The 14,127-nt window shown below is 45.7% G+C and overlaps 1 protein-coding gene across 1 annotated transcript in view; it reads right to left on the bottom strand.

The window, feature by feature from the left end:
- C3H2orf50 (chromosome 3 C2orf50 homolog) overlaps positions 1-8,001 on the bottom strand; it is a 101,041-nt gene extending 93,040 nt beyond the window's left edge. The window contains exon 1 of the mRNA XM_029595900.1: positions 7,903-8,001. Coding sequence (XP_029451760.1) covers positions 7,903-7,961 — 59 coding nt within the window. The 5' untranslated portion in view covers positions 7,962-8,001. The remainder of the gene's footprint in view (positions 1-7,902) is intronic.
- Positions 8,002-14,127: the final 6,126 nt, after the last annotated feature.

Below are 14,127 nucleotides of genomic sequence, written 5' to 3'. Positions count from 1 at the left end.
GAATCGTTTTCGTACGGAAAATGGCGCCGGCAGGAGATCGCCGGCTGAAGACAACAAGATTCAGGAGCAGGAGCCCGTTCCGGACCGCTGCCGTTCCGGACCGCCGCTGGACCCGCAGGTTATTTAACTCATTTGGGGGGGGTTCGGGAGGGTGGGGGATTTAATTTAAAGGGTCGGGGGTGGGTTTTAGGGGGTTTTAGTGTGCCGGCTCACGATTCTAACGATTTATAACGATAAATCGTTAGAATCTCTATTGTATTGTGTTCCATAACGGTTTAAGACGATATTAAAATTATCGGACGATAATTTTAATCGACCTAAAACGATTCACATCCCTAATAGTATCTCCTTTTAGTGTTGCCTGCTACTCCTCTACTTCCCCTAAATTTTCCCATCCAGCTAACGACTCCGTGAGCTACTCCCCCATTTTAACAAAGTTAGTTTTCCTGAAGGTTAGGATCCTCACCTTAGAATGAACCTTCACTGCCTTTGCTCTAATACTGAACCATATAAATCTGATGATCACTGGATCCCAGACAATATCAGAAACACTGTCCCCCATTGATAAGCACCAGGTCCAGTTTTACCCCTTCCAGTGTGGGTTCCATTACCACTTGATGGAACAGTTCTTCTTGCAGAGAATCTACGATCTCCCTTCTTCTAGAAATCTCCTAGCAAGAACACCTTCCCTTTCATAGCAATTTTGTGACTATCCTCCATTAAATTTCTATTTCTTCTGTTTACAATGGAGGTCTGTATGTTACACCAATATAAACAGACGTACCATTCCTTCTTTCCAAGATAACTTATAGTGCCTCCCCCTTACCTGAAATTCTGTTGATTTAATATTAATTTTTATATATAGTGCCATGCCTTCTCCCTTCCTTCCTACCTTGTCCTTCCTGAATAGATTGTAGCCCAGTATAACTACGTCCCAGGCATGGTTTCCCATGTACCACTTCTCCATGAAAACCAAGTCAGCTTCTTCCATGACTACCTCTGTATCCAGGACTTTATTTCCTATACTATGAGCATTAGTATACATAGCTTTCCAGATGTTGCCCATTTATCCCATTATTACAGTTTTAATTTGCTGTAAATATTGCTCTCTGATTTATCAACGAAAATATAATAAATTTTTGCAGTGAACCAAAACTTTGAAAAATAATCAGGGGTCATATTCAGTAGGCCATTTAATGGACAAGTTATCCGGGTAAAGTTAGCCAGATAACTTGTCCCGTATATTCAATGGGATAAATTTTCGTTGAATGTCCTTGTTTAAAGTTATCTTGCTGCATACAGTATGTTGCACTCAGGGCCGGTGCAAGGGGATTTGGCACCCTAGGCGAGCCTTCTTCCTTGCGCCCCCCCCCCCCCCCGGTCTCGGCCCCGACTCCTACCTCATTCTCAATCACGCCCGCTGATTGGGGTTTTCTGGGTCGCGAGCAGATTGGGCACTGCTTGCGGCCCGCCAAATCTCCACTCCTCTTTGCCACCACTTGCGGCCCCATATGGCTCGCACCCAGTGGCGCACCAAGGGTCTCCGGCGCCCAGGGGCCAATGCATTTGTGTGCCACAGAAAATCAGTGGCATCTCTAGACAGAAGAATTTGTTTTGGGTGGGGGGGGGGAGCCAAAATGACATTTCTTCATCACACCCACCTCTATAGCATGGATCCTGCTTTAAAATTGGTTATAAAAAAAAGTGTTGTTAAAAAAAGTCCAAAGGGTCCTCTGCATTATTTTAAAAAGCTGGCCAGTTTCACACTTCTAGTAAAACTACTATAAAATTATTTGATAGCCTCATTCAACTAATTCTATATGGATTATGAGAGTGAAGTCTGGAATATATAGGAAGGGACAGAATGTCAATACAAATCCTGCACCTCCAGTTCTGTATCTCTGTGCATCCACTGAAATTCCCCCAAACAATGGAGCTTGGATGTTTCCCTTACAGTTCATCATACTAAAAGATATTTCCAAATTCTGGTGTCACCTCACAGCAACAGCAGCACAAACACCTTCCACTGCCAGACACATTGTGAACTAACACAAAGCACCGCAAAAAAGACACCCAAAATCTATACTGCAATCCCATCATAACATAACAGTAATAACACCAAGGACTCAAACAACAATAACCCTACCTGTGAATAAGCAAGGGTAAATATTACACTGGGTCCTAGAATACCAATACACCACCTACTGAGGAAACAAAACAAACCCAATTGCTATAGATCTCTATACAGACACTATATGATAGCAGAATCTCTCATCATGGTCACACACACAGAGCAGAGACAGACCCTCACCAAATACAGAATACAAAATAAAGGAGCACAAATTAGAAAAAACTGAAATGGAAACCCCAAGAAGCCAGACTCTGTGTATTAGCAATGGAAAAACAGAACAACCATTCCTCATAAAACAAATAAAATCAAGAAACAAAGCATCAGTTATAATAGTAAAACCATACTAATAAAATATTTTAAAACTACTGATAAATAGAATTTCTATTAATTAAAATCATATACATTTTTTACAATTTCCCAAACACCAATAAAATATTTCAAAACAGTACATATATCAAATAACACACAATAATTAAAACTAATAAGGATTTTAAAAAGCCCCTGCTGTCCATACATGGGAGCTCTTTATTTCCAGTCACCCTGATATTGTCGAGGATTAGGAGGTTATCCTCTCTCTCACACATACTCACATGTCCATTCTCTCTCACACATACACTGTCACATACATACACATTCATGCTCTTATACCCAACCATAACCTCTCGCTCTCACAGACACTGACACACTCAGGCTCTAAGGCACTCTCTCCCCCTCCACACACACCCCCACACAAACCCTTACTCCCCTGGATTTTCTCATACACACTCATGCTCTCACTCTCACTGGCTCCCTCACATACACACAAACACACACTCCCAGGCAAGCTCCCACTCGTTCTCACACAGACACACACACACACACACACACACACACAGGCAAGCTCCTAGTCATTCTCACACTGAACCCCAGGCAGGCTCCCATTCATTTTCACACCACTCCCTCCCCATCCCCCAGGCATGCACACATTCATTCTCACACACACAGACCCCCAGGCAGGCACCAATTTATTCTCACACACACACATACACCACAAACAGGCAGGCACCTATTCTCACACATACAAACCCCAGGAAGACACCCATACATTCTCATTCACAGACATACCCTCAGGCAGGCACCCATGCATTCACACACATACACCGCCAGGCAGACTCCCATTCATACACATGCACACACTAAAGGCAGAGACCCCCCCTCTCTTTCTTTTGCCAGCAACCTCAGAGCCTCTCTCATTCTTCTGCTGCCACTGTCACTGCTGCTGTATGGCTATTGCGGAGGTGCTGATTGCTGCTATTGGCACTGAAGCACATTCTGCTGCCTCCTCTGTGCAGGCCCCATGGGCTTCCAGTTCCTCTATGCTGATCTCGTACATTGTGAGATCCGCATAGAGAAAGTGCTACTCTTGCACATTCCCAAAGATTACATGTGCCAATCAGTAAAAAGTAATTTATTTCTTTTTACATTTGCTGTCTGATCTTAGTTTTCTAATCGGTTGGTCACAGGCTTTTTTTTTTCCACTTTCCCTTTCTTATTTTTTTGCCAATTCCTTTTATAACATATTTCTTTTCTCTCCATCTGTCTGCTTCCCTCAAACACAAAGTCAGGTTCTCATTCTCACATGCTTTCTCTCTCTCACATACACAGGCACTCATTCTCACATGCTGTCCCTCATACAATCATTTATACACAGTCTCTCTCTTGCACATGCTGTCTAACTCTCACTCCCACATGCTGTCTTGCTCAAGCACAGGTTCTCACTGTCACATGCTCTCTCTCATACAATCATTCCTACACACAGGCTCTCACTGTCACATGCTGACTCACACACACACACACACACACACATACACACACACAGGCTCTCTCTCACTCCTACATGCTGTCTTGCTCAAGCACAGGTTCTCACTATCACATGCTGTCTCTCTCTCACACACAGAGGCTCTCCCATGCTGTCTCTGCAAACATTCAGGTCTTCACTCCCACACACACACACACAGTCTCTCAACTCATCTCATACACGCACACATGCACACTGTACAAACCCTCAGTCTCTCTCTCACCTCTGGGCCTCCTCTTCATGGGCCACTGCAGGATGGGCTCTGCAGCAGCCCCGGTCTTCTCGAGCCGCGCTGATCCTCTTCTGCACGTGGCTGATGCTCCTCCTCTTTCCTGCCCGCGCGGCTCCGGCAACATTTTTCTTCCGGGGCCGCGCGGGCAGGAAGGAGGAGAAGTTCCTGCATTGGCTGATGCTCCTCCTCCTCCTTCCTGCCCGCGCGGCCCCGGAAGAAAAATGTTGCCGGAGCCGCGCGGGCAGGAAGGAGGAGGAGCACCAGCATGTTTAGACGCGACTGTACCACGGTCCTGCCGATCTTCTTGCTGTGTGTATCCGGCACACAGCATAGCAGTAGTTCACCGCTCAGCCGCCATTGGGATGACGTCCACCGGCGGCCATTGGCCATCAGCGGCTCGGCGCCCCCTAATGCTCAGCGCCCTAGGCGATCACCTAGTTCGCCTAGTGCTTCCGCCGGCCCTGGTTGCACTTCCCGGCTGCGTTGGCTCCGCGGTCAGGCCCACTCACCTGGCGCGACCATCTACCAGCTCCTTCCTGACTCCCAGCTCCACTCGATCACAGCTCCAACCAGCGTCCCCGGACTCTCCGCGGCCTACTCCCTCACAGCTCTCCTCGCGTCGGGGCTCGGCATCCTCCTCGGTGTTGGCCCTGCCCCCTGGCACGTGCAGGAACTCTCGCTCATTTAAAGACCCTAGCGCGGGAAAACCCTGGGCGGCACCCAATCCTGATGTCACGTAGGCTTGGTATATATACACCAGCTCAGACCCTAGCTTGGGGCCTTGGCAATCGGGTCATACACTCCGGTGTCTCTAGTTTGCCTTCCTGCATTCCAGTGTCTTGCTCCTGTGTCTCTTGTTCCAGTCTCTCTGTTCCAGTGTCTCCTGTGTCTCCCATTCCAGCGTCTCCTGTGTCTCCGGTTCCAGCGTCTCCTGCTCCTTCGTCTCTCCATCCCTGATAGTACCCTTTGGACTGATCTCACAGTACTGACCTTTGCCTGTTCTTGACTACTCCTTGACTGCTGCCTGACCTGACCTCTGCCTGGAACTCCAACTGTTCTTTGATTGCTGCCTGACCTCTGCCTGGAACTCTGACCAATCTTTGATTGCTGCCTGCCCTGACCTCCGCCTGGAACTTCGACTACTCTTGTCTGCCACCTGGAGCCTGACCTCCTGCTTGACCGGACAGACCTCTGTTACCGACCCTGCCTGGGCGACCATTCTGCACTAAGACTCTGGCCTTACTTCTCGCTATGCATTCGGACACTCTATTCTGGCCTCCTGCAACCTCTGGACTTCCTTGTCTGAACACCAACCACGCACCCTTGTTCGTGGTGGGCACTCCCTTGAACGTTCTCTCTAGGAGACCCTGCGAGGCCCACCTAAGACCAGGCGGCCCAGGTAACCAAGGGCTCAACCTGAGGGAACCCTGGGTTGCTATTGGTGAAGCTCCAGCTAGCCTGTGTCTCCTCCTGTGCTCTGCCTCCTGGTGGCGGGCGCTATCCAGGTCCGACTGGAGGGCCGTACCAATCCTGCACCAGGCCAAGGGTCCACTTCCAGCGCAACACAGTATAGCTGGATAACTTTAACTCTAACTGCATATCATTTGAATATGGCCGGTTTAGGACTAAAGTTATCTGGCCTTATGTGGTGGATATTTAGCTACTGACCCAGATATCTTCAAAGATATCTGGTTAAGGAGCACTTTTGTTAAAAAAAAATAAAAAAAAATAAAATAGTAGCAGGCCTTCTGGCCCAATTCCCATCCCCTGACATGACTCACTCCCCCCTGCTGGCAAGGAACCCCCCCTCCCAACCCCTAGAAATGTTTGTAATATTGACATGTTAATTCCGCTGGGCCCGGTCCTACAGCCCTCCCCATCCCTCCCTGCTAAAGATAAAAGGAAATCGCATCTTCTGCCCCCCCAAACACCTCACCCCAGGCTGATACCGTGCCCCAGAAGTCCTCTTTCTCACTTGATACCAACATCTGCGCCCCTGTTTATTATGCCGAGATCACTGCGCTTCCAGTTTTATTCTGGTAATAACGATGGAAGTGTACATTTACATTGATACAGTATGCTTACAGTGTTATTCCCACATGGTAGGAGCCTTAGCCGACCACTGCCATGTGGTAGAAACAAAGGCCGGTTGGTGCCATTTTGAAAAATGACATTGACTGGAACTGGAGCTAGGAGGGACTCTGAGTCTCCACTAGCCCACCGATGTGAAATCTTGCAAGTTAAGGAAGCCGGGGGTAGAGGTGGGAGCCTGGGAGGGGCCCTAGACTACCAGGTATTTTTTTATGGTAAGGGAGAGGGATGGAGATGGGGCCTACCCTAGACCACCAGGAATTGTTTTGGAAGGGGGCCTGGGGGGGTTGTAGGGGCACCAGGGAGGATTCTTGCTATCAGTGGGGGGCTTTGTTGGGGGCAGGGGGTATTTCAAGAAAAAGGGAGGGTCGTCATCATGTGATTTTCACTGTTATTTTATATTTATTTTAAGAGTCAGAGCCTCCTGGACAGGCAGCCTAGGGCTGCAAGGGGGGGGGGGGGGGGTGTCTAACAAGACCCTGGAGATTTTTTTTGTTAATTTTTTTTGAGGGAAGACATTTGGACCGCTTGGTCCTTTAAAATGATGGTGATCCCCAACCGAGGTAGGCTGCTATTGCATGCCTAGATCCCATTTTGTGGTGCAATTTTTATTGTGGGTTTGTCCTGTGAAAATAAATTGAGCCAAGGTATCACTGTGATATTTCGTCGGGGAGGGGCAAAATATCATGGGACCTCCCCCGTGATATTTTGCCCTTCCCATGATAAAATATCACAGCTTAGTAAATGACCCAGTTAGTCGAATAAGTTAGACCTGCTATTGAACAAGTCTAAAGTTTTATGGATAAACTTAGCTGGCTAATTAAAAGTTTTCCAAGTATATTCAGTGGCATGGCCGTGCTGCTAGATGTCCTGGCAAAGTTATCCGAATATGTTTATCCAGCTAATTTCCCTAGCTGGCTATTTTTATGTTTATGCTTATTAGTAAATTTAATATACAGCATTTCCATAAAAATGTATACCAAAGTGATTTACAATTAAACAAGATGAAATTAAATATTCAATTCTAATTATGAAATAAGAATAAAATAATATATAAAACAACATGAAAAACATTACATAGTAAAATGCTAACCATAACACAAAATGCAACAAATACTCAGCAAAATGATCAGAAACAGGCTAGGTAAGAGACCAAACTATCATTTAAAAAATAAAAATGGATAGATATCAGTTAAACACATGTAGAAAAATCTGTGCCCTGCTTTGCTTTGTCACTCCCACCAATGTTAATATTAGACACTAATATCTCTTCAGAAATGTAAAAGCAATCATGAAGAGAAAGGTAAATCTTAATCATTGTATTGTTATTATTCACCGACAAGATACTGAAAGTATTTATTAGTACTGCTGCTTTAAAATATGTGTTTAAAGAATATTTTTGAAACGATTTAGAAATCTGAAAATATTTTTTATTTCAGAATTCCAATCAAATTTATATTCATCTTAAAAATCAAGAGCAGGTTCCTTTATTTGGATCTGAAAGTAGAGAAACCCAATATAAGTATGAGCCCAGAATAATCCACAAAGCACTATTAAATAATCCTGTTCCATAGCAAAACAAAGTAACCAGTGCTTAGTATTTGCATCTACCTCCTTTGATTCTGGGATCCGAAGTTTGGTTTGGTAAAATAAGAAAATGGCAGAGCCATAGCAATGAGCGAAAGTTCCTTCCTTGCTGTAGTTGCTGTGTCCTGGGCACTTTTGTTGATATGTCTTTCTCCTTTACTTTAGTAATTGTAAAGCGTCTCAGTGAAAGCTCCTGCCATAGCAACCTCAGCTTCTGTTTGTGGTTCAGTGAGAAGTTAGTCTGCACTGGACATAGACTTTTCATTATAGGAGTTTTACAATACATGGGCCCTTCTTTGAAGAAAAAGTTCCTCAGAACAAAAACCACTTCTGTTTAAGTGGAACACTAGTCAAGTTTATGTTCAGCCCTGCAGCACTAGTACATATTAATTGTAAAATTATGCAAAATTATCTCTTTTTATTAAATCTGGCTCCTCTGCTTTCTTATCACCTGGAGAAGTCAGTGAAAGAACTGCTATGATTCCAAATAACGTCCTCACTGGACCCATGGAAAAATTACTGTAGGGCAGTAGAGAGGGATGCATACGTTTGGGTTTGATTCACCCCAAATAAACTGGGCTTCTAGCAAAGTGTACATTTTATTAACGGCTGGGGGCCCTCAGTATATTTACTCCTGACCGGCATCATGTATATCAAGAAATAACTGGATTAACACGGCAACCACACTACTTTAACCAGCACTTTATAGATATTAAAATACAATCACTACCTTCTCTCCCCTAGATTTATCAAAATGCTCTAAATATAGCGGACATAACGCCCGTGATAAAAAGGGGCATGGTTAGGATAATTACCCTGCTCCTGCATTGACAATTTATCACACCTGCGCTATTTTTTGCTTTGCATGATAATTAATACATCGGAGATAGAGAGTATAGGGTCAGTATAACACTCTCTCCCCCATGCGCTAAAAATATTTTTGCTGTAACGCAAGAATATCGCAAGCACAACACACCAAAAAATTGATGTAGTTATTTCCGGCACTAAATCCTGCATTGCACTATTGCATTGGATCCTTCCGACCCTCATTTCCATTAACTCCACCCAAACTCCTCCCACTAGAATTCTTAATGTTGAATATGCATACGCATTTGCATTGCGTTATTTATCGTGTGCGTTAGGGCCTTAACGCGCGCTATAACGTCTTAATGCGCGTGTTAAAGTCCTATTGTGAAATGATAATTGACCCTGTCTGTTAGGTACCCCATTGCATCCCAAAGAATTGGCATGAAGCCTAGGGGGTTCAATTCGATCAGAATCTTAGCATGGAAACTCACATCATAAAGGTGGTAGAAACCTTCTTCATGCATCTGAGCCAGATCCACCAACTGCACAACTATCTGGATAAATTCAAACTTGCCACTACGATCCATGAGTTAATTAGCAGCAGAATTGAGTACTGCAACTCTCTCTTCAATGACAATCAGGCCTGGATTTGTCCATAGGCATACTGCATACTAAGCCTGGCCTAGGGTAGCAAAAATCTGGGGGAGGGGGGGGGGGAGCAGGGAGGCTGAAGATTTGCTGCCTTTCAGCTGTGCTGAGTCTCACTCTGTTTCCTTTTCCAGCCCTGTCCCTCCAGGCAGCATGCAGGGAATAGGAGATGAAAGGGAGCAAGCGTGCAGCAAACAGAGCAAAGGGGGGTCATTTTGGGGAGATTAGGAGGAACTGAATAGAGATAATTGGAGGTGGAGGCTGAAGGATGAGGGTAATCAGCTGGGAAGTGCATGCGTGTGAGAGAGAGGGAAACAAGGGTAGGGGCCAGTTTTTGAGTGTGTGAGAGAGAAGGGATTGGTGCCAAGTGTGTATGTCTATGTCATAATGGACCGGATGTTAGAAAGGAAATGCAAGGGGGAGCAGGACCAGAGCATGGTAGGGACACCTCCTACCTCTCCTCCCCATCCAGTGCAATTCAAATCCTCTCTCTCTTGATCTTGGATTCTGTCCCCCAGATCCTGGAACCCAGACCCCAACCCTTCCTACTCCCTCCTTTCCATCCTCAGTACAAGAATATCTCTCTTCCCCATCCCTAATTCTCTTTCCTTCTCATGCTTTTCTCCCTTTCTCCTCACTCCATTCCTAATCCTCCTCCCTTTCTCTCTCCATCCCTGCGGTCTCCTTCCTATACTGATACTTGAGGTCACTTTTTTCACCAATAAAAATAAAATTAATTATGCAAATTATAGTGTAAAGTGAATGTATTTTTATAATGTGATATAAAAGATGGAAATGTTTGCCAATATGCTTCAGAATGTTTACATTTTTGCCTGTGAATCTATCCCTGAGCTGCCACAGGGAAAGAGGGGACTATGTCTTAGTCCTTCCGCTCCCTGTTGTCCAACTTTGGGGGGAGAGGGTAGTGATGGGGGTGACAGCACCAACAGTGCCTAGGAGTGTCAAAATACTAAAGTCGTCTCTGCTCACAATATAGCATGACGCTTCTAAAAAGTATAGTCTCAAGAATTCTAGAAGACCACATAAAACCAATACTACGTCCATTATACCGGCTCCCATTCAAAAGCAGGATAAAATTCAAAACTCTGTTTTGTCTTCATGTGCATGAATAAACAGGTCCTAGCTTCTTCAGTCTTACACCCCCCACAAAAGAACTCCTATCCTCCCAACTGGCCCTTATTTCCTCCCCTTCCTTTGGTCTCTGTCAGATTGTTCTAGACTCCAGACCTTCAGCAGCTACACACCAAGAATTTGGAACAACATAGTAACATAGTAACGATAGCAGAAAAAGACCAAATGGTCCATCCAGTCTCCCAGCAAGCTTCCCACAGCAGTAAATGCCGCTCCATGCAGGTTACTCCATGTTTATGTTTAAGGGTAGTAACTGCTGCTCCGTGCAGGTCACCCCCAGGTCCACTACTCCCATGCTTTTTTTTCATTCTTTCCCATCCTCTAGCCTTTGGTGATCCACAGTATTTATCCCATGCCCCTTTGAAATACTTTAGCCTTGGTGATCCAAAGTATTTATCCCATTCTCCATTGAAATCCTTCATGGAGTCCTCTGTAGAGATGGTAATGGTCTGCAGAGAGGTCCTCAGTAGAATAGGAAGTAGTCCGCAGTGCTGGGTATTCATGAAGAGAGTAGCGATGGCTCCAGGGAAGCCCCGGGGAACGGGTCAAGCAGAGTCCAGGCATCAGGCCCTCTGAGGAGCAGATAGCCGAAGACGAGAAGAGGGCCCCCGAAGAGTGGGTACCCGAGATGTCTACGCCAGGACACAGGAACTGGAACGCAGGTCCTCTGAGAGTGAGGAGGATTTAGCAAGGATGGATCTCTTTGCCAAATTGCCCGTAAGCAGGGCCAGCTGGTTTAAATATTCTGAAGGGATGACATCATCCAGAGGGGACACCTCCGAGGTTCCCGCCATGATGTGCTTAAGACTGGCCCTTGCATGCGCGCGCCTAATGGATCCTGATGGCAAGATGGTGGTCGGCGGTGTCCGTGCCGCCCTGGGAGGTCTGGGAGTGGTAGGCAGGCCATCGGCAGCTAGCGGAGGCTGCCAGTCTATCTCATGGAGTCAGGGAAGTGTAAAGAGAGGTGAGGAACAGCGGTCGCAGCCGTCTGCAACCGATGGGCGTAACAATGCAAATATATCTCATGCATATTCATTGTGGATATCCTGAAAACCCAACTGGCTGTGGGGTCCCCAGGACAGGTTTGGGAAGCCCTGTCATAAGGTATTTGATGGAGAACACCCACCATGTTGGTCGCCCTTCTCTGTACCGTCTCCATCCTGTCTCTGTCCCTTTCGAGATGCGGTCTCTAGAACTCAACACAGTACTCCAGGTGAGGCCCGCCGTAATTGCTCACTACTGGTGCATTATTTTATCGGCAAGAAAAGGGTCTACAAAACAAATAGCACAGGGAAGCGCACATGCATTCTCCTACACTCTCAGCATTATCCCATTCTCAATTCATGGCCCCAGCTTATTTTGTGAAATGTCTTTCAGACAGGAAAGCAGTTAGACAAGCCAATCACATCATTGTCTCACAACCTCTGCTTCTGCTTTGGGCAATGTACTCCGCATCTCTCTTAACCAATCTTTTACAGGCTGAGAAAAGATTAATCATTTTTAATTTAATTTTTTTTTTTATAAGGGATACACTAGAACCTGAACATTTTTCAAAGGAGAACACCAGACATAAGTTAAACTTAGAACAAATACATTGTTATAGTAGCATGCTGGAGTTTACACTGAGCTAACAGCTGCTGTTGACAGTGCATTATAGGATGTCAGCAGACATACTTGGCCAGGAGCAAATAATTATAACATCTGATGCAGTCTCTGGGAGTTTGTTAAGAGATCAATAAAGAGAAGAACCTTTTACTTTTTCCTTGTGCAGTTTCTCTGGCAACCAAAGCCAGTGAAATACTTAAAATTATAGTCACATCACGTTTCTGGTGATGACAGTCATGTATAATTGCCTGTTTCTCCCACAGGAAAGCTGTCTCTGCACAATCCTCTACAGCCTCTCTCTCAGTCTATCCTTGGTATTTTTTCGACACCACAGCTTGTGAAGATGCACTGGAAAATACTTGGGTAGCAGCTGATGTGAGAGTGGGCTGAAGCAGATTTTTATCCTTTGCAGTAATATTTCCTCACTTAAGATTTCAAATGAACATAGCTTACAGAAATTCCTTTAAAAACATCTGTAACACCCCCTTGACTGCTTATCTCACAGGGCACATTCCTGGTTCCGGACCTGGTGGGAGACCCCCTAGGGCAGACTCTGTTGGTCCTCACGTTTTTGGCACCTTGTGCCTCCACCTGGGGAAGAAGATGTTAGAGGGTGGGATTTCCCTCCCTTCACCCCAGGAAAACAAATGGGACTGTGAACAAGGCTGGCAATATGTACAAATATATACAAGTTTATTAGACTATATGATTATATTCATTTCTACGACTATGTTCATTGCTAACAGGATACCAAACAGCATACTTATCTACTCAAGGTTAGCAGTCTGAGGCCACATAACTATATACATTTCTACAAGATAGCAAGAACATTTAAAATTTGGCAATTTGGAGTTGTTGGCCCCCACAGTATACCACCATATAGAATAGAAGGGACCTCTTGCTTTCCCACTTAATCAAGTATTATTATTATCTTCCCTCTTTTATCCCAAGTCTTACCCATGTGAAAAGATGCAACTGGGCTGGTGGGCAGTGTTGGCCTGGGGGGGTCCATTATATCTAAACTGCTGCCATCTCCTCGGTGCTGCTTCCAATCCACTGAAAGGTCCATGCCAATGCTGGGGTTCATGCCCTTCTGGGGACCTGACTCCACTTCTCGATATGTTGCTGGGGTCCATGCCCTCCTAGGGGACCCAACTCTGCCTCCTGGTATACTGCTGGGCTCCATGCCCTCCTGGGGAACAGAACTTTGCTTCTGGACCTGCTGCTAGGATCCCCTTTTTCCTGGGGGACTGCTCACTCTCCTGCTGTGATCTACCCCTCCTGGGGACTGCTTGATATGCCATTCAATCTGCCGCTAAGGTCCACACCCTCTTGGGGGATTGTTCGATCTGCTGCTGTGGTCCCCTTCCTCTTGGGAGACTACCTGATCTGCTGCTGGTGTCCACAACCTTCTGGGGACTGCTCAAAATGCTGCTGTGGTCCCCTTGCTCATGGGGGACCCAGGGTCACCTCCCAATCTGCTGCTGGTGTCCCCTTTCTCCTGGGGGACTGCTCCACTTCTGGATCTACTGTTGACTTTCAGTTCTTCTCTCATGGTAGGAGGGTTTTCCATGGCTTGGATTTACAGCTCCAATAGGCCCATGGCTTGTTTAGTATTCAGTGATTCAGACCCTCTGCAGTCTCAGTTTCTAGTGATTTTAGCTCCGCTAAGCTCATGACCAGTCATTTGCTGATACCCAGCCTGGATGGGTCACCTTCTCTCAGCCAAAAGGCCAAGACCCAGGAAGGACCGTGGAAAAAGAATGTGTACACACCCTTCCATCCTGCCTGGCCTTTCTGTTGTTTGAGAAATGGGTACCCAAGGATCTGACTCCTCTTGTTAGTCAGGGTGAGAATCTGTTTGCTTTCTAGGACTGTTTTTTCAATACATTTTCTCATAAATCCCTCTCTCATTCAGAATTTTCCAAAGTAGGAATTTTCCAGTCATAGTTCTGTAATTTAGTATTTTTCTGTCCTTTGATTTAAAGTGATATTTCACTGCAAGTTACCAACAGTAGTCCAGGGAGCTATGACAGC

This window comes from Rhinatrema bivittatum, chromosome 3 (assembly GCF_901001135.1).
Source record: "Rhinatrema bivittatum chromosome 3, aRhiBiv1.1, whole genome shotgun sequence".
Lineage (NCBI taxonomy): Eukaryota > Metazoa > Chordata > Amphibia > Gymnophiona > Rhinatrematidae > Rhinatrema > Rhinatrema bivittatum.
The sequence above is the reverse complement of the archived record's forward strand: the minus strand, read 5'-3'. Positions and strand labels throughout refer to the sequence as shown.